The sequence below is a fragment of the Sarcophilus harrisii genome, chromosome 2 (assembly GCF_902635505.1).
Source record: "Sarcophilus harrisii chromosome 2, mSarHar1.11, whole genome shotgun sequence".
Lineage (NCBI taxonomy): Eukaryota > Metazoa > Chordata > Mammalia > Dasyuromorphia > Dasyuridae > Sarcophilus > Sarcophilus harrisii.
Window position 1 is genome coordinate 9,020,552 of NC_045427.1, and position 20,333 is coordinate 9,040,884.

Below are 20,333 nucleotides of genomic sequence, written 5' to 3' on the forward strand. Positions count from 1 at the left end.
CACAAAGCTAATAAGTGTCTCAGGATAGATTTAAACTCACTTCACTTCCTGTTTCTTTGTCCTTAAATTATCTGACCTAAGTTACCACCTATTAAAGAAAATCACAGGATAGGGCTAAATAGTAACAAAAGTGCCTTCTTACTCCAAATCCTGGGATCATGGCTTGCGACTCCACTTACCCTCTGTCTCAACATTAGCTAAATTCTTTCTTGTACCAGTTAAGAGCAGAAGATTGAGTTTTGGCCAGTGCTGGTCAGTTCAGAAGAATACGTGTCTGGCTTGCAAAGGCCAGCTTCTTGATTTCTTTAATAGACAACACTCAAACCTTGCTATATAAAGATCAGCTGGAGAAACTGGGACCATTTATCGTAGAGAAGAATGGGAGTCTTATAATGGATATAACATAAAGAATATATTACATACAATATAATATCAGGGATAGGATAATAATTATTATTATATACAATATATAATAATATAATAATGTATATCTATATAGTAATCATAACATTATAATTATGTTCAAATATTTGAAGGTTTATCTTATGAAAGAGAGATTAGAGCTGTTCTGCTTTGCCCAAAAGCAGAAAATAATATCCATGGGAGAAAATTTCAGAAAGAAAGACTTTAGCACAACATTTTTTGAAAGACATTTCTAGTGATTTTGTTGCTGTTCAGTCATTTCATTCATGTCTGAGGCTTTGTAAATCCATATGGGGTTTTCTTGACAAAGATTCTAGAATGGTTTGCCATTTCCTTCTCCAACTCATTATACAGATAAGGAAACTCAGGATCACCCAGCTAGTAAGAGTCTGAGGTCAGATTTGAATTCAGGGCTTCCTGATTCCAGGCACAGCATTCTATTCACTGGGCCACACAGTTGCCCCATTTCTAGTGATTGATGCTGTCCAATGATCGATTGATGATGAACTGCCCACTGTGGAGTAGAGTCACCCATCCCAGAAGTGGTCAAGCAAAGACTAGGTGATGCTATAAGGAGGATTCATACAATAATAATAACACTTATCTTTCAAGGTTGTTGTGAAAATAAAATAATATTTGTAAAGTCCTCTGCAAATTTAGAAAGTGCTAAGCAAATGCAAGATTATTGGCATTATTCCATCATCATCATTAATAAGCATTTGTTAACTGCCACTGTATGCCAGGTATTGTGCAAAGTGCTGGGGGTAAAAAATAAAAAGTAATAACACCAGCCCTGCCTTCAAGGAGCTCACTTGCTGATGGGAGAAACAACATACAAATAATCATATACAAATTATAGATAGTTATATGTATACATTGATAGATAGACATAGATCTATGTATGTAAAGCAGTGAGGGAGGAGGGAAGACAATATCTCTTGTAGAAAGTGAGATTTGAACTGAATCTTGAAGGAAGCCAGAAGTAGAAGGGACGGGTAGCGTCTTCCTAGCATGGGAGAGTGAGTAGAAAAGCACAAAGCTGGGAGATTGAGCATCATGTGTAAGGAACAAAGTTGGGAGACTGAGCATCATGTGTAAGGAACAAAGTTGGGAGACTGAGCATCATCTTTAAGCCAGTAGCACTTGGGGGTGGGTAGGTGATCAGATGCTTCAGGGCAGGGATTGTGTTGTTTTCTGTCCTTTTGTCCCAAAACCTGTTATGTGCCCGGTACTTAGTAGACATTTAATTAATATTTTTGAACAATATAGATATTATTCTCCCCATTCATAACTAAGCTGAGGGTCAGAGTTTGGGCTTCTTGTTACATGGATTGGACCCGCAGGCACTATTTGAACCCACATCCTTGTGATGCCGGGTTCAGCATGCTCACTTTCACCATGCTGTGTCATCGTCTCTCCTGTATCCCAGGGAAATGTTGTATGGGATTTGTATGGGGATGATAGTGTTTGACAGCATCTTTACAGAGGTCAGGATTTGGGGATCAACGTGGTTGTGTTGAAATTCCATCCACAGCACAGGAGGAAGCACTGAGGGAGTCAGGAGAGGAATACTGGGGGCTACCCCTCTTCATTCTGCTGAAGAGACCTCAAAAGCAGAGAGAATTCTAGAGCAATGACAATGGCTGATATACTTCCTAGGCTCAGAGGGGACGTGAAATCCTAGTTCTCCAGCAACTTCTCTTAAGTCCTTTTTGCCAGCATTAACTCAACCATTTGGCTGAGTTTCGGACACTTTCCTACAAACATAGCCGGTTGTACCAATCCTAATGGTCAACTTTTGTGAAGTGCTCTTCTCCCCTATTCCACATCTCAGATCAGTTCTATGTCTTCCCCCGTTCTCCCTTTCTTTGTTCCAGCCTCCAATGTGGAGGTTGTCCTATTCCTCAGTGAGGATAATTCCACTACTCATGTTCTTTATTCCTTCTCTACCCATCTCAACTAAAAGCTTGGCCATCAGTCTTTTACTCTTTGATCTTCAATTTTTTCCTATCAATTGTCAAGTTTGGCAACATCTTCAGGGATTCTCTGTTCTTTGGAGCAATATGGGTAGGAGTGGAGAGAGAAACCCTTCCCTCACAGTGATATCTCTGAGAGCTAGAGAACCAGGTCTCTCTTCCCTTTAACACCCAGCCACTCCCTTCAGTACCACGCATTTTCTTTCCCATCCATTGCTGTCTGGTTTCTCCATTAAGCATTTCCTTACTTTCCCAACTTTCTCTTATTGCTCCTTTCTCTACCCTCTAGCCATCAATGAAAATGCATTTCTCTCTGGCTGTATGGTCTCTCTATTTCTCTATGGTCTATGCCTTTCCTCCTTTACCTAGACTGTTCTTTATGCCCCATTTCCTTACCCCCAATGTGAACTCAAATGTTGTTTCTCCATGAAGACTTCTCTGATTTCCCCCCATTCTTCACATAGAGATTTGTCCTACAATGCCCTGGTGCACCTAATAAGTATCATTACATACTAGAGTGATCTGAGTTTAACTCAGCCTTCTGCTGAACCATATGCTCTACAATGGGGGCAAGCTGGGGGATGCAGGGGAATAGAGCACCAGCTCTGGAAACAGGAAGACCTGAGTTCAAATCCAGTTTCAGATAGTTACTAACTGTGTTATCCTCGTCAAGCCACTTAACCCCAATCACCTGCAAATAAATAAATAAATAAAATAAGCTCCACAATGACAGGGACTGTGCTTTATCTACACCTAAGGTCTCTAACAAGGCAGTTTGCATACAGCAGGATTTTAATAAATGATCGTTCATTGATTGATTCCAACCTGTGGGAATAGGCTTCAATCATTTTCTTGGAAAGACTCTGTAGATCCAGCAACTGAAACTAGAATCCATCTTTACTGATTTGTTGCACAAATTTGAAACAGTTGTGGTTTAAATCAGAAGTGTCAAACTGGCTTCAAACCAGATTAAAATGTAACTGGAGAATATTTAACAAAATAAATAACACAACAAAACGTAATGTTAATTTGTGGTTTTCTAAGTCGATATATGGCCAGAGATACCATCATCCTCTAAAATATCATCATCTACAAAAGATATAAAATAATATTACAATATAAAGATATACAAGGGACCTATGAGTACCCAGCAAAAGAGCAAAGTGTCTTCATAGCACTAGTGGCTAAGCCTGTGATGCATTTGAACACTGACTACTCTAGAAAGACTAGCAAATGCTCAAACTTGAAATTAATCAATTTTGAATCATTAATTAAGTGTCAGCTCTGGGCAAGACATATTTTTCTGCTGATTAACCTTCACGAATGGTTTATCTAAAGAGTGGAAATGGAATCTTCCCATACAGAAATGTAATGTAGCTACTTCAGGGAATTATTATTGGCAATAAGCTGTTAGGAAGTTGGCTATCCTTGTTCTAAAGGTCTAAGAAGAAAACAGAAGGAAAGACAGAATCACAAATGAACAACAGCTCTAAAAGTGGTATATTAAATTTGTGGATATAAATTTTTAAAAAGCAAATTGCACACAAAGGAAGTCAAATGCCAGGTGCAATCCCCCTTTTCTGTTTTGCTGTGCATATGAGAATATTGTCATGCCCCTGTTTGCATTTGTTAAGTTCAGAATTTTTAAATTATTTTGATTATTAAAAACCATAAGCTTTCAGCTCTAATCTTCATTTCTAAGGTCCATAGTGACCTTAGATGATCTTTGATCATCATAAATGAGGTAATAAACAGGAGATATAAACATATTCCTCATTTCAAATCCTCTTGAACTCCTTTTCTTCCTGTTTCTTTTCTGTTTCATTCCGTTCTTTTGTTTGGTACCATCTCTATACTATCTATCCATTTCTCTCTGTCTCTATCTTTTTTTCTTCCCATATTTGTATCTCCAATGCTTTAGCACAATGCCTGACACATAGCAGTTGTTTAATAAATGTGACTGATTCTTCTCTATTCCCATGTAATAGTCAATGGTTAAACCATTAGGCTTCATGTTCTTGTTTTTAAAAGTAGGTAACTTTAGCATTTTCAATTTCCACGAAAAACAAAATGAAAGTGCTGTTTCAAATGTGACCCTTGAACTTCTGGGTTTCAGAGATAAGAAACTCCCACAGAATAGCTCTTCCAGACTGAAACCTTCTGTTATAAAGCTAGAATCGTGAAAACTTTAGAAAAGATAATCTAAAGAAGGAAAAACAAATGAGACAAGAATTGAGAAGCATTAAACCCAACCCAGAGTTTGATAAACATGAAGATATAAATTATCTAGGAAAGAGCTCCTTATCTGATAAGAATTTCTGGAAAAACTAAAAAGCAGCTAGATGGAGGATGTAAACATAAATGCAAAATGGATGAATGATCTGAATACTAGAAATCAAAACACCAAAAAAAAAATGTTTGAAATGGAAGAGGAGCTGGGTTGCTTTTGTGGCTATGGAACAGGGATGAATTCTTCACCAAGTAAGGATTAGTGTATTTACAAATCCTTGAAGTGCAGAAAAAGCTTAAAAGTTGTGTATTTGCTGGCCTTCTATATCCAGGAACCTTCAAGGCCAGCAGGTCTAAGTATCTCATTTTGCATATGAAAATTATGTCCCAGAGAGGGAAAACACTTTGTCCAGAGATACATGCCTAGAGTTTTCCACCAAGTTTTCACCTTTTTCATTATATACATGACTTTACTTGACCATAAGTTATAGTAAATAATTTAGTTACTAATAATATGTGCATCAAGTAAAAGTCACATTAAAAAGTATCCCTAGTTATTCCTTCCTTTTTGTAATTTAGTTAATGTTAACATGTATATCAAGTAAAAATCATATTTAAAAGTATCCCTAATTATTCCTTTCGTTTTGTAATTTAGCTACTAATAATATGTGTATCAAGTAAAAATCATATTAAAAAGTATCCCTAGTTATTCCTTTCTTTTTGTAATTTAGTTACTATTAACATGTATATCAAATAAAAGTCATGTTAAAAAGTATCCCTGGTTATTCCTTCCTTTTTGTAATTTAGTTACTAATAATATGTATATCAAGTAAAACTCATATTAAAAAGTATCCCTAGTTATTCCTTCCTTTTTGTAATTTAGTTACTATTAACATGTATATCAAATAAAAGTCATATTAAAAAGTATCCCTAGTTATTCCTTTCTTTTTGTAATTTAGTTACTAATAATATGTACATCAAGTAAAAGTCGTATTAAAAAGTATCCCTGGTTATTCCTTTCTTTTTGTAATTTAGTTACTATTAACATGTACATAAAATAAAAGTCATTTAAAGCATTCCTTCCTTTTTGTGGTGCCCTAAACAACCATCTACATCATCAACCCAGTTTTAATTTTGTCTCCCTCAAGAGCCAATAATCTCAAGGCATCAAGAAAATAAAGAGTTCCCCACTACCACCAAAAAATCAGCCTAGAGGACCATTAATTTGTAAATTTCAGCCTCTATGGGAGGACCTATAGAGAAGATGTTTCAAATCTTTCTCAGCGTCTTTCAAGTCACAGACAGCAGAGGTGGGTGGACCCCATCCCTGCTTTCCAGCTCTTCTTGATGTGTCATCTTCCCTCAATAGAACGTAAGCTCTCTGAGGGCAGCAGTATCTTGCTTGCTTGTTTGTTTTCCCAGTGCTCGGCGCAGTTGTCCATCACACGTGTTTAATAAACATGTCATAGACTCTGAGCAAGAACAGCCTTGGATTCCAAGTCTGGGAGATTTTTCAGAATCTTTGCAGAGATCATTTGGAGAAGTGTGAAAAATCTCTATGTGCATCTTTGCCTTTGACCCCAGAACACAGAGTCCCCAGAGCCTGACGTCCATTGCTTCCATATCACTTGCCCCAAATCCCAGCCCCGTCCACACTGAATTTCTTCCTTATTCCTTTTAGGTGGGTAAAGTTTGAAGAGAAGGTTGAAGAAGGAGGTGAGCGATGGAGCAAGCCCCATGTGTCCACGTTGTCTCTGCATAGCTTGTTTGAACTCCGAACCTGCCTGCAGACCGGAACTGTGCTTCTGGATTTAGATGGATGCTCCTTGCCACAGATCATAGGTATGAGAGAAGCGATCAAACGGTCCGTCTTATTGCTCAGGTGACTCTGGGATTGGTCATCTCCCTTCTTGTGAAGGAGATTTTGGCAAATCTTCCTGCCTCCCTGGACCCACATGTGCCTCTGGTGAAGGAGACTGGATCAGATGGCTTAGAGGTCACAGTTTTGGGGTTAGAGGTCACAGTTTTGGTGTCAGGAGCAATCAGCACTAAATGGCAAGAGGCTCTAAATAAATATTGCCTCAGCTCAGTTATAGGAGGAGACCCCTGTAAGGATAGGAGATTCTGGATATAGACTACTCTGTAGCTAGAAGGATCTCCAGCCCTGATACTTTTAGGGGAGACCCTCAAATACCTGAGGAGTTCTATCGAGGCACCTCACCCCAGAAGAGCAGGTTTGGCCAGGTTAGGGAGGCGCTCATCTGGTACAAGGCCTAGAAAGTGGATTAGAGAGAGCACAACATATGGCGGCTTCCTAACTGAATTAATTAAGCTAACAAGTTTCTATACTCCTGAAGGAATGAACACGCTGTCAAAATGTAAATGGAACAAATCTGAAAATCACACAATCTATTAAAATCATTATTTAAAAATTTTGCTCCCTCCAATTTTCAGTGCTGGAGGCAAAGCTCCAACTGCCCCACCCTAATTATGTCTCTGAAATTTGGCAATGATGATGCAAATTCATTAGCAGCTCCTATTAAACAGCAAGTGTATCTACATGTATTCCTTATCTTTAGCCAAAGTTTGGCTCCCCTGCTTCTCCTTTGTCCTCTTAAGCCAAACAGAGCAAGGTTAGCTCATCCTTCTTCCACATGACAGCCCTTGGACTGTTTCAAGATAGAAATGATATTCGCCCATCTAAGTCGTCCTCAGATTGCTCGATGGCTAGGGTTCCTGCAGCTGATCGCAGTGGGGATGGCAACTGGGGGATTAGGAAACAAATGTGTGGACTCCAAACAGTGCCTGGTATACAGTAGGTGCTATATAAATGCTCACTCTCCCCTGCCCCCCTCCTCCATCTTTCAGGGAGGGATAAACTCCTGCACCCTGATATAAATTCGAAAGCTCTCCGGCCTCTTTTGGAATATAAAGTGCTCATATCACAGGGCTTTCCCATAGTCCATTTTTATATATTTCTTCACATTGTCACCTTTGACATTTTGCCTCATCCCCAGTCTTTCATCTCGTCTATTTTCACTGCATTAATCATGATACTACCTTGAGGTGCAGTATAGTATGAGGGCTAGAAAGCCAGTTGATGATGCTAACTGGACATTGACCAGTTGGGCAAGTCATTAATCTCTGCTTGCCTCAGTGTCCTCAACTGTAAAATGGGAATAATAATGGCACCTATCTCCTAGGGTGGGTGAGATGGTTGGTGCTTAATAAATGCTTGTTTCTTTTCTCTGTTTCCCTCCTACCATAACCCGACTTTTTCCTATCTTCCCAGTTCTCTTGCACCTTATACCTTCCCACATCCTCTCCAGTCTATGACTGACTTCCTTGCTCTTCCTCAAACCAGATACTCATTCCCAACTCTGGGTATTTCCCCAGGCTATCTCTCCCTCCTCAAATTTGCCCTCTAGCTCCCTAGTCTCTCTCAAGTCTCAGCCATTTCCCACCTTCTTCAAGAAGCCTTTCTCCATTGAAATTAATGATAAAGAGCCTTCCCCTGGGTGCTTTTTCTAAGTGAGCTCAGCTCTACTTGGTTTAGTGCATAATTGCTTGCATGTTGTCTCCCTCATAAAAGTCTGTCATTTTTTTATGTCCTGAGTGCTTAGCATACAGTAGGCATTTAATAAATGCTTCTTGACTGACTACAAAACCTCAGAGAGGTCTTTTGCTTATGACCATGAAGGTAATAATACTGGAACCAAGACTTGAATGAAGAGTAGGGAATCATTTTAAAATCATTTAGTCCAAACTCCTCTTGAAACTAGGTCTATATTTGGGAGTGCTTTGGCCAAGATTCCAAGTAGCAGAGCCAGGTTTTGAACCCAGATCTTGGGGCTCTGCCCTGCCCTCTCCCTTAGATCACTACATAATGACTGATTCACGGGAGATTGAGGGACGTGGAGACAAGTGTCAGAATTAGACCGATTTCCATTCTTCTTTCTCCATCCACCCCATGATACTCTCTCCAAGATTTCTTGGGGCACGGGGAGGGAGTCATGGGCCCTTTACCTCCTCCAATCAGACAATGACCTGGGGTGGGGGTGTTTATTTCTCTGTCAGATGATGTTGTTGAGAAGCAAATAGAAGATGGACTTCTGAAGCCAGAGCTGAGAGAGAGAGTCTCCTATGTCCTCTTGAGAAAACATCGGCACCAGACCAAGAAACCTATTCACCGCTCACTGGCAGACATCGGAAAATCGGTCTCGTCCACCTCCAGTAAGTTGGACTCTTAAGAATCAAGGGGAGATAGCCAAGGTCAACCCTGACTTAAGGGGAATTCCACCTTTAATGTCTCTCGTGGCCACCATGGACAGTCTCTAGAGTACGGTCCAGAGAATACAAGGAACCAGGCCTTCCTCCCACCCAGGACACCTTCCAGAGATCTGGCAAAGCTTGAGTGCTCCCTCTTAATTTACAAGAATAGTTAGCAGTCTGAGTAGGGAAAGAAGGACTGATGAGTGATGGGAAGAACAAAGCTTATAAAAAGGAGCAAAAAGGTCTATGGGATACTGGGTCAGTGGAGACCAGGAAATGTTCAAGTTAAGCCTGTCCTTCTTCACCCCGTCCCAGCCCTGCTCCATATAGGGTCCTCACATTTCCAAATACACTCTTCCACTTTCCCTCTTCCCTGGAGTATGGCTTCAGGCTTTCCCATCAGGCACTCCTCAGTCACTTTATTCCCACTCAGCCACCCCAGTTGGAGCTGAACTCCTGGACAGAGACCCTCAGATAGTCCATGACCAAAGGGATAACCAAACAATGGCAGCGATTGCCCCTTCTACCTTCCCAGGTAAGACAGAGAGGGAGCAAAGCATCACATCTGAGTAATGTCATCTATGTTTGCCCTTTCTTACCTGCCATCTGCATGGAGTTCCTGTGAGGAAAGCCACAAAATGAAAATCCCTGCTGGTGGAGAATCAGTATTATATTGTTTGCCTTCTCAAAGGATGGAAGCAATAATTTGGAGCTCAATTTTTTTTTGCACTTTCCAAACTTTATTTTATTTTTTTCTCAACAGCATTTTATTTTTTCCCAATACACATAAAAATAGTTTTCCATGTTTATTTTTGTAAGATTTTATTTTCCAAATTTTTTCCCTCCTTCCCTTACCTCCTCCTCCCTAAGACAGTAAACAATCTGATATAGGTTATATGTGTACAGTACTTTTAAACATATTTCTATATTTCTCATGCTGTGCAAGAAAAATCAGACCAAAAGGGAAAAAACACAAGAAAGAAAAAGCAAACAAATAAACAAAGAGTTGAAAATACTAGGTACAATCTACATTCAATCCACATTTAGTCTCCATAGTTCTCTCTCTGGATGCAGATAGCATTTTCTATCCCTTGGATCGCTGCATTGCTGAGAAGAACTAAATCTGTGATAGTTTATCATCATACAGTTTTGCTCTTATTATGTAAAGTGTTCTCCTGATTCTGCTCACTTCACTTGGCATTCAGTCCACACGAGTCTTTCCAGGCTTTTCTCAAATTAACCTGCTCATTGTTTCTTATAGAACAATAATATTCCATTACATTCAGACACCATAACTAATTCAATCATTCCTCAACTGATGGCCATCCATTCAGTTTCCAGTTTCTTGCCCCTACAAAAAGGGCTGCCATGAACATTTTTGCATATATGTACTTTTCCCCTTTTTTATGATCTCCTTGGGACATAGATCCAGTGGTGAGACTGATGGATCAAAGGGTATGCAAATTTTAATAGCCCCTTGGGTATATGGAGCACAAGTTTTTAAAAATTAATATTTAAAAGTTTCTTACATGTAATTGGAAAATATTTTATGAAATATTTTTTTTAATTTTAAAAAGAAAATGTATGATGGCAAAAGCTCATTCATATGAATAAATGAGGCATAGAAAGGTCAGTTTGAATCAGGGAAATGCTTGAAATGAAGAATACTTTTTAAGAAAACATATTACTTTTCAGCATAGAGTAATGAGATTAGAACTAGTCTCTGCCTAGGCTCTTAGGAGAATTTTTAAACCTACAGTGAGGAGATCACTGGGCTTGGAGTAGGAGGACCTGGGTTCAAATCTTGACTCAGACATTTAGTAGCTTTGAGATCTGAGATAAGTCACTTAACTTTCCCATACCTCAGGCTTTTCAGCTATAAAACTGGGAGGTTGGATATAATGGTCTTTAAGGTCCCTTCCAGCCCTGAATCTATGATCCCATTAGCCTATCAGTTGTTGTGACTGAGAATTATGATAATTATTATTATTAAGGAAGATACAAAGAAAAGAGGGAAAGAAGGAAGGAAGGAAAGAAGGAAGGAAGGAAGGAACGAACGAACGAACGAACGAAGGAACGAAGGAGGGAACGAAGGAAGGAGGGAAGGAAGGAAGGAGGGAATGAAGGAAGGAGGGAAGGAAGGAAGGAGGGAAGAAGGAAGGAAGGAGGGAAGGAAGGAAGGAAGGAGGGAGGGAAGCAGGGAAGGAAGGAAATCTTTTAAATTATGTATTTGATGTGAGCCTTCCTGATCCAAGATCCGGACGATTATGCCCATACCACTGGAGTAGGGTAAAAGTTTCCCCTACAATCCATCAGTGTTCATCACCAGTCTCCCTTTTACAAAGAGTGCAAAAACGTGTCCTTTGGCCAACACAGATGACTCAGCTAAGCAGGGTCCCATCAGTCCCTCCTCACTCAGGCTTCTTATCCCTCTTGCAGACCGGAGCCCGGCCCGGAGCCCTGCTGCAGCTGGCCCCAACCTGCACCACTCCACCGAGGACCTGCGCACCAGACAGAACGCCAACTACGGCCGACTGCGTAAGTGCCTCTCTGGCCTTGGCCAGCCACTCTGTGTCAGTGCCAGCTTCGGTGTCTAAGGGGTGTCACGGCAGCATTACCCAGCATCCCCAGGAGCATCAGAGGAAATAGAAGTAGTGCCCAAAGCGAGGCAGCCCCTGGGCCACAACTGCTACTTGAGGGCATCCTGACCCAAGCCTTGGGCTCAAAGGGAGCAGGTTTGCTTTATTTGACCCTACAAAGCAGGACAGGGCTGCTCATCAGCAAGGAGACACGACTTAGCTGGGGGTAAAGAAAAGCTTGCTGCCAATTGGAGCTATCTGAACAAGGAATGGATTTCTTCAGGAGGTACCCACTGGAGTTCCTCTAGGAGAGTTGGGGGGATGGTAGCAGGGCTTTCTGGACAAGTACAGGCTATACCGAATGCTCTCTATCATTCCCTTTTCACTAAGAGTTGGTCTGTGATGTCATTACACATGTCACTGTTGAGTGTTTCATGACAACATTTACTCAAAAACTGCATGAAACAGCAGAACTGAGACACCTGAATGTGCTCCCTCCCTCCCTCCCTCCCCTGCTAGGGGTCAGGCTCTGGCTTTCCTTAGTTGTCCCTTTGAGCTACTATCCAAAGGATCAGCCCCAGACTGATGAGTGAGGGAAGCTCTGGGGTGAGAAGCCTTTTCCAGGCCTTTTTAGCAGGTTGGATTGGCCCAGAAGGAAGTGACCCATGGGAGAGCCTAAGGGATGGTCTGCCTGGATCTGGGGAGAATCAAAGAATAAGGAGGGAGGAGCAAGGGGTGTGTCTTTCATCTTTGCTTCTAAGAGAAAAACGATGAGCGCATCTTGAGGGCTCAGCCCGGGCTGTAGCTCCCCAGACCAGAGTTCCACCTCTGGAGAACTATGTTTGAAAGAGTGTGGAAGCTTGCAATTCCATGGAGTTAGACATAATCCAGTGGATACCCTGGAATATCACTGGCTCTGGAATCAGAAGGATCTGAGTTCAAATCCAGATTCAGACACTTACTAGCTATGTGACCCTGGGTAAGATGACCTCAAAAAAAAAAAAAAAGAAAGATAAAAGGAAAGAAAATAAATTTATATTAAACCCAAGGACCAATAGAGAGTCACTGAAGAAGGCACAGGATTCTTTAGAATTTTATGCAGGATAGACTGACAAAGGGAGAGATGAAAGTTCTAAGCACATATCATTTCCAAGGCTCCAGACTGGACATGGACTGGACTGGAGTCCATCCAAATGTCAGTCAGTCAGTCAATCAAGAAACAGTCTTCTGAAGTCAGAAGGATGTGAGTTCAAATCTGGTCTCAGACACTTAGCACTTCCTAGCTGTGTGACCCTGGGCAAATCACTTAACTCCAATTGCCTCAGGGGAAAAAAAAGGAAGAACAAGAAAAAGAAGAAGAAGAAGAAGAAGAAGAAGAAGAAGAAGAAGAAGGAAGACGAAGAAGAAGAAAAAGAAAAAGAAGGAAGAAGAACAGGAACAAGAAAAAGAAGAAGAAGAAAAAGAAAAAGAAGGAGGAAGACAAAAAAGAAGAAGGAAGAACAAGAACAAGAACAAGAACAAGAAATATAGTCTTTACCCTCAATTTGGGAACAAAAATGAGACAAACGCAGAGTGCCATGTTCCAAAGCAGAATGGGATGGGAAAGTGCCCAAATAACATGAATTAATCAATCAACCAAGCATTTCTTGAACCCTAGACATGGGCAAGGCCCTCCATCCTTAGGGCTGAGCTGCAGACCCGGGTCTCTCAGCTCCCAGGGGGAATGGCATCAATCTTCAGTAAATGGCTGCTCTGATTAGAACAATCAAATGAGGGGAAAGGCCTTTGCAGAAGTACCCCCGTGACTTAGGCCATCTCCTCTGCCAGAAAAAGGTGGTTCATGGAGCCCGGCCTTCCCGCTGCCAAAGAGAACTCTCACAAGTTCAGGAAAAGGAATCCATGCAATTCTGGGGGAAAGAAAATAAATGGGCTGACCCAAATTACTGGCTGGGCTCACAGCAGGTTTAGGGCCAGAACCCCCAGGACATGTTTTTCATTGCCTTAACTCCCTTTTGGGGGGCCGTGGCCACATTAACGGCATTTCAGAAAGTTTCTATTGGGAAGGGTCCCAGTAACCACTGCACAGCCCACCCAGCAAGATGCCTCCCTGTAACGTGCCCCAAGAAAAGTGGCCGGCCGGTCTCTGGAGGAAGACCTCCAAGGAGGGGGAGCTCATCCCTTCTCAGGCAGCCCGGGTCGTTCCGGGGCAGTTCTCAGTGGAGGGAGTTTTCTTGACTTCCAGCCGAAACTGCCCTCCCTTCCGCCCCCCCCCCGCCCCCCAAGAAGTTCCTGGTGCTGCCTGCCGGGGCCAAGCAAAATCATCTGATACTTTTGTGCTGATTGTCCCTGAAATTGAGAGGGGAGCAGGAAAGATTTGGGCTCCAGCTCTGGCTCCTCCTAGAAAAGACCCTAAAAGAGAGGAATAATCACAGATGGTTCTGAAAATATTTTGGACGGGGCAAAAGACAAAACAGGAAGCCGGCTGAGGCCAAAGGTGGGGAAAACATGGACTTTTTCACCAGCAGGAGCTCGGGGTTACTGGCTTAGGTGGGGGCCCCTGGGCTTCGGCTGAGCCTGGGAGTTGGTAAGAGTCAGGAAGGTTACGGGAGGCATCCCCGGCTCAGGCTCCAGGATAGTTAGTGGTCCCTAAACTTGCTCATGGAAACCATAGGCCTGCAGCACAGGAGGGTGGGATGCTAGAGAGATGGGCATTGAAACAACCCAAATTGAACTAGCCATTTTTAAAAATCAGCCCGCTTCACTGTCAGAAAGTTGTTGTTCAGTCATTTTCACTCACGCCCCATTCTTCATGACCCCATTGAGGGGATTTCTTGGCAAAGGTACTGGAGGCATCGGTCATTTCCTCTCTAGCACATTGTACAGATAAGGAAACTGAGGCAAACAGATTTAAGTGACTTGTCCAGGCTCATGCAGCTAGGAGTATCTGAAGCCAGATTTGAAGTCAGGAAGGTGAGTCTCCCTGACTTCAGATTCAGAGCCCTATTCAGTGTGACGCCATCCCGCTGCCCCTACGAGCGATGGTCTTTTCCAATGCTGATCATCCAAGGTTCCAAGAGTCTAAGTTTCCTTCCAACTTGGCTGTTCTGCGTGCTATCATTCTGTATTCTAGGTTGTAAGGGCTCTAGTGTTCTATGTGGTTCCCCCCAATTCCAACATCCTGGGTTCTATGTGCTAATTGCCGTCCCAGCTCTCCCGTTCTGTTTTCTATAGTCTGAGGTCCCTCCCATCTCTTCCGGTCCATGTTCTGTCTCCTAAGGAGTCTTCCTCTGACATTCTAAGCCATCCTATGAGCTCCATCTCCTAAGTGAGTGCAGCATTGGCTTGAGTCCACAAATGGGCTAGCCCACTGCTCCTGACCTTGCTAGGCTGAGAGGACCTTGATCGCTAATCCACGATATTCACTCTGGTCCCCACTCCCGTTCCTAGAAGGAGCAAAAGGGACCGGCTGCAAGCATTGTTTGGTGATGGGAGGGATGTCCCTCCTCTGACCAAAGCCCGGTGGGACCCCAAGACTAGAGGAACTCCCTTGCCTACAGAAGTGCTGATTTTCTTCTCTTTCAGGTCACGCCCAGAGCCGGAGCATGAATGATATTTCGGGCACCCCCAACCCAAATCAGGTGCGTTGCAAAGCCTCGGAACTGAGAGGGGGCTGGGAAAGCCCCCGGGGCTGAGAGAGGAGCGGCTAAGGAAACTGAGGAAACATGTCTCAGGTCCTGTACTAGGCCTGGGAATGCAGACCCATGGGATAGCTCCCACTCAAAGTACTCATGTTCTGTCCAGGACACATGAGTCACCACAAAATATATGATTGTGTGTATACATATGTATGTGAATAGAGAGAGGGGGAGGGAAGGAGACACAGAGAGGCAAAGGGGGGAGAAGAGAGACAGCCAGACACAGAGACAGAGAGACAGAGACAGGCAGACAGAGACAGAGAAACAGAGAGAGAAACAGAGACAGAGAGGGAGAGGAAGAGAGGAATAAACAAAGACAGACAAAGCAGAGAGACAGAAAGTGACAGAGAGGGGAGAGACAGAGAGAGACAGAGAAAGTTTGAGAAAGATATACAGGATGAAGATGGTACATCTACAGGCTAGAGATTGGCCAATTTGGTTTGATCAATCAGTCAACAAGCGATTATTTAGGCAGTTTTCTCAAAATATACAAGAAATAAAAGGAAATGTGCAACAAAAGAACAGTTTGGTTCTGCACACATATATTGTATCTAGGATATACTGTGACATACTTAACATGTATAGGTCTGCTTGCCATCTGGGGGAGGGGATGAAGAGAGGGAGGGGAAAAGTCCGAACAGAAGTGAGTGCAAGGGATAATGTTGTAAAAAATTACCCTGGCATGGGTTCTGGCAATAAAAAGTTATCATAAAAAATAATCCAAATAATAAGCAGAAAGAAAGAAAGAAAGAAAAATACAAGGAAAGGCAAAATAGGTGAGTAACTGACAATAAAAAGCAACCTGAGAGGGGCCAGCTTCAGCTGCCGGGGCCTCCTGTACAAGGTGGGATTGGAACAGAGTTAGGATGTAGAACCCACAGGATGCATCCACACAGATTGGTTGAAATCTATATCCCTGAAGGGAATATCTGAAACCTTGAGATTCCAATTCCATTGGAGTATTTAAGCATTTAGCATAATAAGGGGAGGGGAAGAATAATCAGAGATTTCAGAAAGTCAGATTTAATCAGGGAATTTAATTACAAGGAGATAGAGCAGAGAAGAAGGAGCTCTCCGGGATGGGGGATGACTGGCAGTAGGGAAGGAACCCTGGATTTGGGATCCATCCCCCCTTTGCTCCTGGCAGCAAGTCACTTCCCATCTTCAGTGTCTTTCTCTATAAGGTAAGGAGGCTAGACTTCTGATCAGCAAGGTCCCAGCTGGGTCTCAGTCCTAGGATTCTGGTCCAGTCCAGTAATAGAACATCAGGTCAGATCCTTCCGAGATCCCTCCCAGATGCCCCTTTTCCCGAGGGAGGATGAAATGCTGGTGGGACCCACAGAGTTCTTTCAGCCATGGCCGGAGCCGAAATTTCAGATTTTGAGGAGTGGCTTCCCACTAAGCCACACGACCAGCCCATCCTTGGGAGAGAGAGGAGGGAATGGGAAGACATTTCATTTCCCAGGTGCTGGAGCTCCTGAGGGAAAGATACGGCCGTGCCTTGAGGCAAGAAAGAACATGGGAAACTCAGTCTGAAAGCAGTAGGGGGCATCAAGTCCTTGAGCAGGAGAGGAGAGGGGAGAACAGAGCTAGAGAAGCAAAGATGCTCTCTGTCCTTCCAAGCCCTGGACCAAGTCTAGCCACTGGGATGCTTGAGTTAGGTTTCTCAGCACCCCCTGGTGGTCACAAGGGGAACTAGCAGCAACATAGCATTTGTTAGAGGAGAAAGCCTGAGACCTTGGTACTCTGGGGAGGGATGCAGGAGTGAATCAAAGAAAAGCCTGAAATTGGGATACGGCTAAATACCACTTTCCAGAGATGCAGATTTATATTTAACATTAGGGGGAAAATCCTGAGGAGTAGAGCCATGCAAAAGGGAATATGTCACCTCCAGAGGCGGGAGAACCCCCTCCTTCAAAGTCTTTGAGCAGAGGCTGGAGAGCTACTTGGTGGGTGTGTTTTGGTGGGGATTCCTTTTGAGAATGGATTGGACCAGATGCCTTTTAACTCTAAAACACTGATTCTTTGAAATGAAATTATCAGCTTGCAAGTACGTACAACAAGCAGGACTCAGGAAGCATTTTCTAGTAGGGGCATTAGGAGAAACTGCTTCAGAACCATAGATTTAGACTTGGAAGAAGTTTGGAAGTCTAATCTAATCCTCCTTTTACAGATAAGGAAACTGAGGCAGGCAGAAGTGAAGTGAGTTGCTAGCTATCTAGAACCCTAAGCAAATCATTCAACCTCTCAGTTTCCAGACAACTATTAAAAAAATAGGTGATTTGTCCAGAACTTGAAAGAAGGCAGAAGGCAGAAATAGGGAGGGAGAGAAAGTGCCAACATGTATTAGTAGAGAGAGGTTCCTCCCCCGGGAGGCATGTGCCAGATGATGAAAATCCCATAGTCAGAAGATGATGAATCTTATGCAAGTAACAGCAAGGAGGCTGCTGTCAGAGCTTGCTATAAGAAGAACTGACACCTGAAATGCCACTCACTGAACCTAAATTGGCCAGATACGCTCACCACAGAAAATTTTAGCAAAGCTGAATGTTGGGCGGCTCCTGTTGATGTCTGCCCTTGTTTATTTGGCACCGAGACTGCCCTGGCACTGATCCTGATTTCCCCCAAGCTGCTTCCCCCCAACGTCCCTTCCCCATGTTGATGCATGGATTCTGATGCCAACCAGGCAGCTGGCCCATCAACTCTTTCAGTAAAGCCATGAGTTGGCCAAAGGGACCAGACTGAGCAGAAGCCAACATGCTCCTCCACTTAAGGAATAGTAGAGTCTCTAATTCATGATGATCCCTTGCTTGGTGCTAGAACAACAAAGATGAAAACAAAACCGAAATCTCCAGGGTGTCTTCTTCTTTCTTGTCCCCAAAAGGCAAGGACCTTCTGGTTTTCTTTTCTTTGTATCCATAGCACTCCACTGGTGGTGGGCTCATAGTGAATACCCAGTAAATGCATTGGTTATTCAGGAGATACAACATTATCTAGAGAAGTAAATGCTAGAAAAATGGAGGAGGAGGATTACATACAACACCAAGAGGAATGAAGGAGAGCTTCACAAAGGAAGGTCACATGAGCTGCACCATCACTGCCTGGGAAAGGGGCAAAGAATCTAGTAATTTTAAATAGGGTGATGGAGCTGCTGGACAGGAAAATCAAGATGGCAGAGCAGCCAGAAGTCACAGTGAAGGCACAAGCTGGGACAATAGGACAGAAGGAATAAGGAAAGGGAGAGGACAAGAGGCCAGTTAGGGGAGTTAGATTGCAGGATTCAGGAGTCAGGCGGCAGCTCAATGTTCCTGTGTCCCAACGGTGAGGTCTAAGGTGAGGTGTCCTGGTTGCAAGTAGGATGTTGTTGTCTTATCTTCCCCAACACAGCTGAAAAACAAATTCATGAAGAAGATTCCCAAGGACTCCGAAGCTTCCAATGTATTGGTGGGGGAGGTCGACTTCTTAGACCAACCGTTTGTCGCTTTTGTCCGTCTCATCCAGTCCACCATGCTGGGAGGTGTGACCGAGGTGCCCGTTCCCACTAGGTGAGTGATCATGTAAGGAATCACCCCATTGGTGAGGTAGCCACTCAGTCAGGTCATTGGGAAGTGCAGCCGGCCACTGTCCTCTCAGGATCTCAGATCAGACCCTGACGGAGGAATACTGAAGAGCCTGAAGGAAGCTAGTCAGTCAGGTCCGGGACACAGAGGGTCAAAGGGAAAGATGAAGTGGAAATCAAGTGTCTTTTAAGATGAAAAAAAAAAATCTAAGCAGCGTTAAGTATATCCATAATGTAGTGGAGGCAGAGCTGATCTAAGGTCTGGGTTCAATCTCAAACATAGATTGGCTGTGAGGTTCTGGGCAAGGCTCTTCATTTTGACATGCTCCCAGTGCCTCTCTAAGACTAGATTGCAGAAAAAATGCCAACCTGCATTAGTGGAGAGAGCTTCCTCCCCTGGGAGGTCCCTATATCGTTATAATCCAAAGTGCTAAACACACATAAATTTTAAGGGTCAGAAAGAGTCAGCTAAAGCATAATAAGATATGAGGGAAAAAAAGACATTTCTTTGTATTCAAAACATCTCCACTACCTCCTTATTTTTCCTCTTCCAATCTACAAAATGGGAATAAAAAGGCCGGCACCTTTACCTCATCAGTGTGTTGATAAAAAAAAAGTGTTTTGTGGATAGAAAAGCGCAGTAATGTGAGCTGTTGTCCTTCTTCATCCTCTTCCCAGATTCCTGTTCATCCTCCTCGGCCCTCACGGGAAAGCCAAGTCCTACAATGAAATCGGCCGGGCCATTGCTACCCTCATGGTCGATGATGTAAGTAGCCCAACCCTGGCTGGAGGGAGAACTGGGGAAAGGGACTCTGGGCCAGAGCCAAAGGCAGGAGAAGGATGCCAGAGCTAGTAACAAGAGAAGGGCCTGAAGGCTATCAATAGTTTTCAAATATCTACCCATTTTCAGTGATAATCTGTCAAGGCTTTCCCAGGAAATTTCAGTGGTTTGAAGAGTTGGGGGAAGGCAAAGCTGAGGGGAGAAAGCTGGAGGCGTTTGGTGCACTCCACTGGTCATAGAACTTAGCAAAGGTAAATCCAGGTTCCTCCCAAAGCCTACAGGGAGAGCAGAGCTCCATAAGCAAGACTGACACTCAGCACTGGGGATCCAAGCCCGACATCGAGTTGCTTTATGTCAACATGGCAGGGAAGGAAGAGAGAGCTTCTCTACAGATAAATATAATTTCAAATAATATTTCATATGATAAAAAGATAAAAATAGGAATTGAAAGTGATAGATAAAGAGGAAACATCCCAGCAAGACTCTAATCCCTTGGACCTTCCCCCAGAAATCACAGCAGACTTTGTGAAAGAGGCAGCAGCATCTAAGCTGCTCCTTGGAGGAAGGGAAGAATGTATATGGGCAGAAGCGAGAGGGGAAAAGCCAGGCAAGAGCATGGGATAAAAAGAGTCTTGTTTATCTGGAACATGGAAGGCACAAATCCCACATTAAGTGTTCCTATCTGATCCTGGGGGCATGGAGAGCCAATGAAGCTTTTTGAGGAGAGGAGTGACATGGTCAGGAAGATTATTTGGTCAGCTTCATGAAGAGGAGGTTGATTCAGGCGATCAATAACCTTTCTGAAGTGCTTCCCATGTG

General features: G+C 43.2%; 1 protein-coding gene across 1 annotated transcript in view; it reads left to right on the plus strand.

The window, feature by feature from the left end:
• The window catches only part of SLC4A5 (solute carrier family 4 member 5), a 98,240-nt gene that overhangs the window by 56,655 nt on the left and 21,252 nt on the right, over positions 1–20,333 (plus strand). The window contains exons 5-10 of the mRNA XM_031949192.1: positions 6,310–6,470; positions 8,706–8,861; positions 11,340–11,438; positions 15,062–15,117; positions 18,562–18,719; positions 19,412–19,499. Of these exons, the coding sequence (XP_031805052.1) occupies positions 6,310–6,470; positions 8,706–8,861; positions 11,340–11,438; positions 15,062–15,117; positions 18,562–18,719; positions 19,412–19,499 (718 nt within the window). The remainder of the gene's footprint in view (positions 1–6,309; positions 6,471–8,705; positions 8,862–11,339; positions 11,439–15,061; positions 15,118–18,561; positions 18,720–19,411; positions 19,500–20,333) is intronic.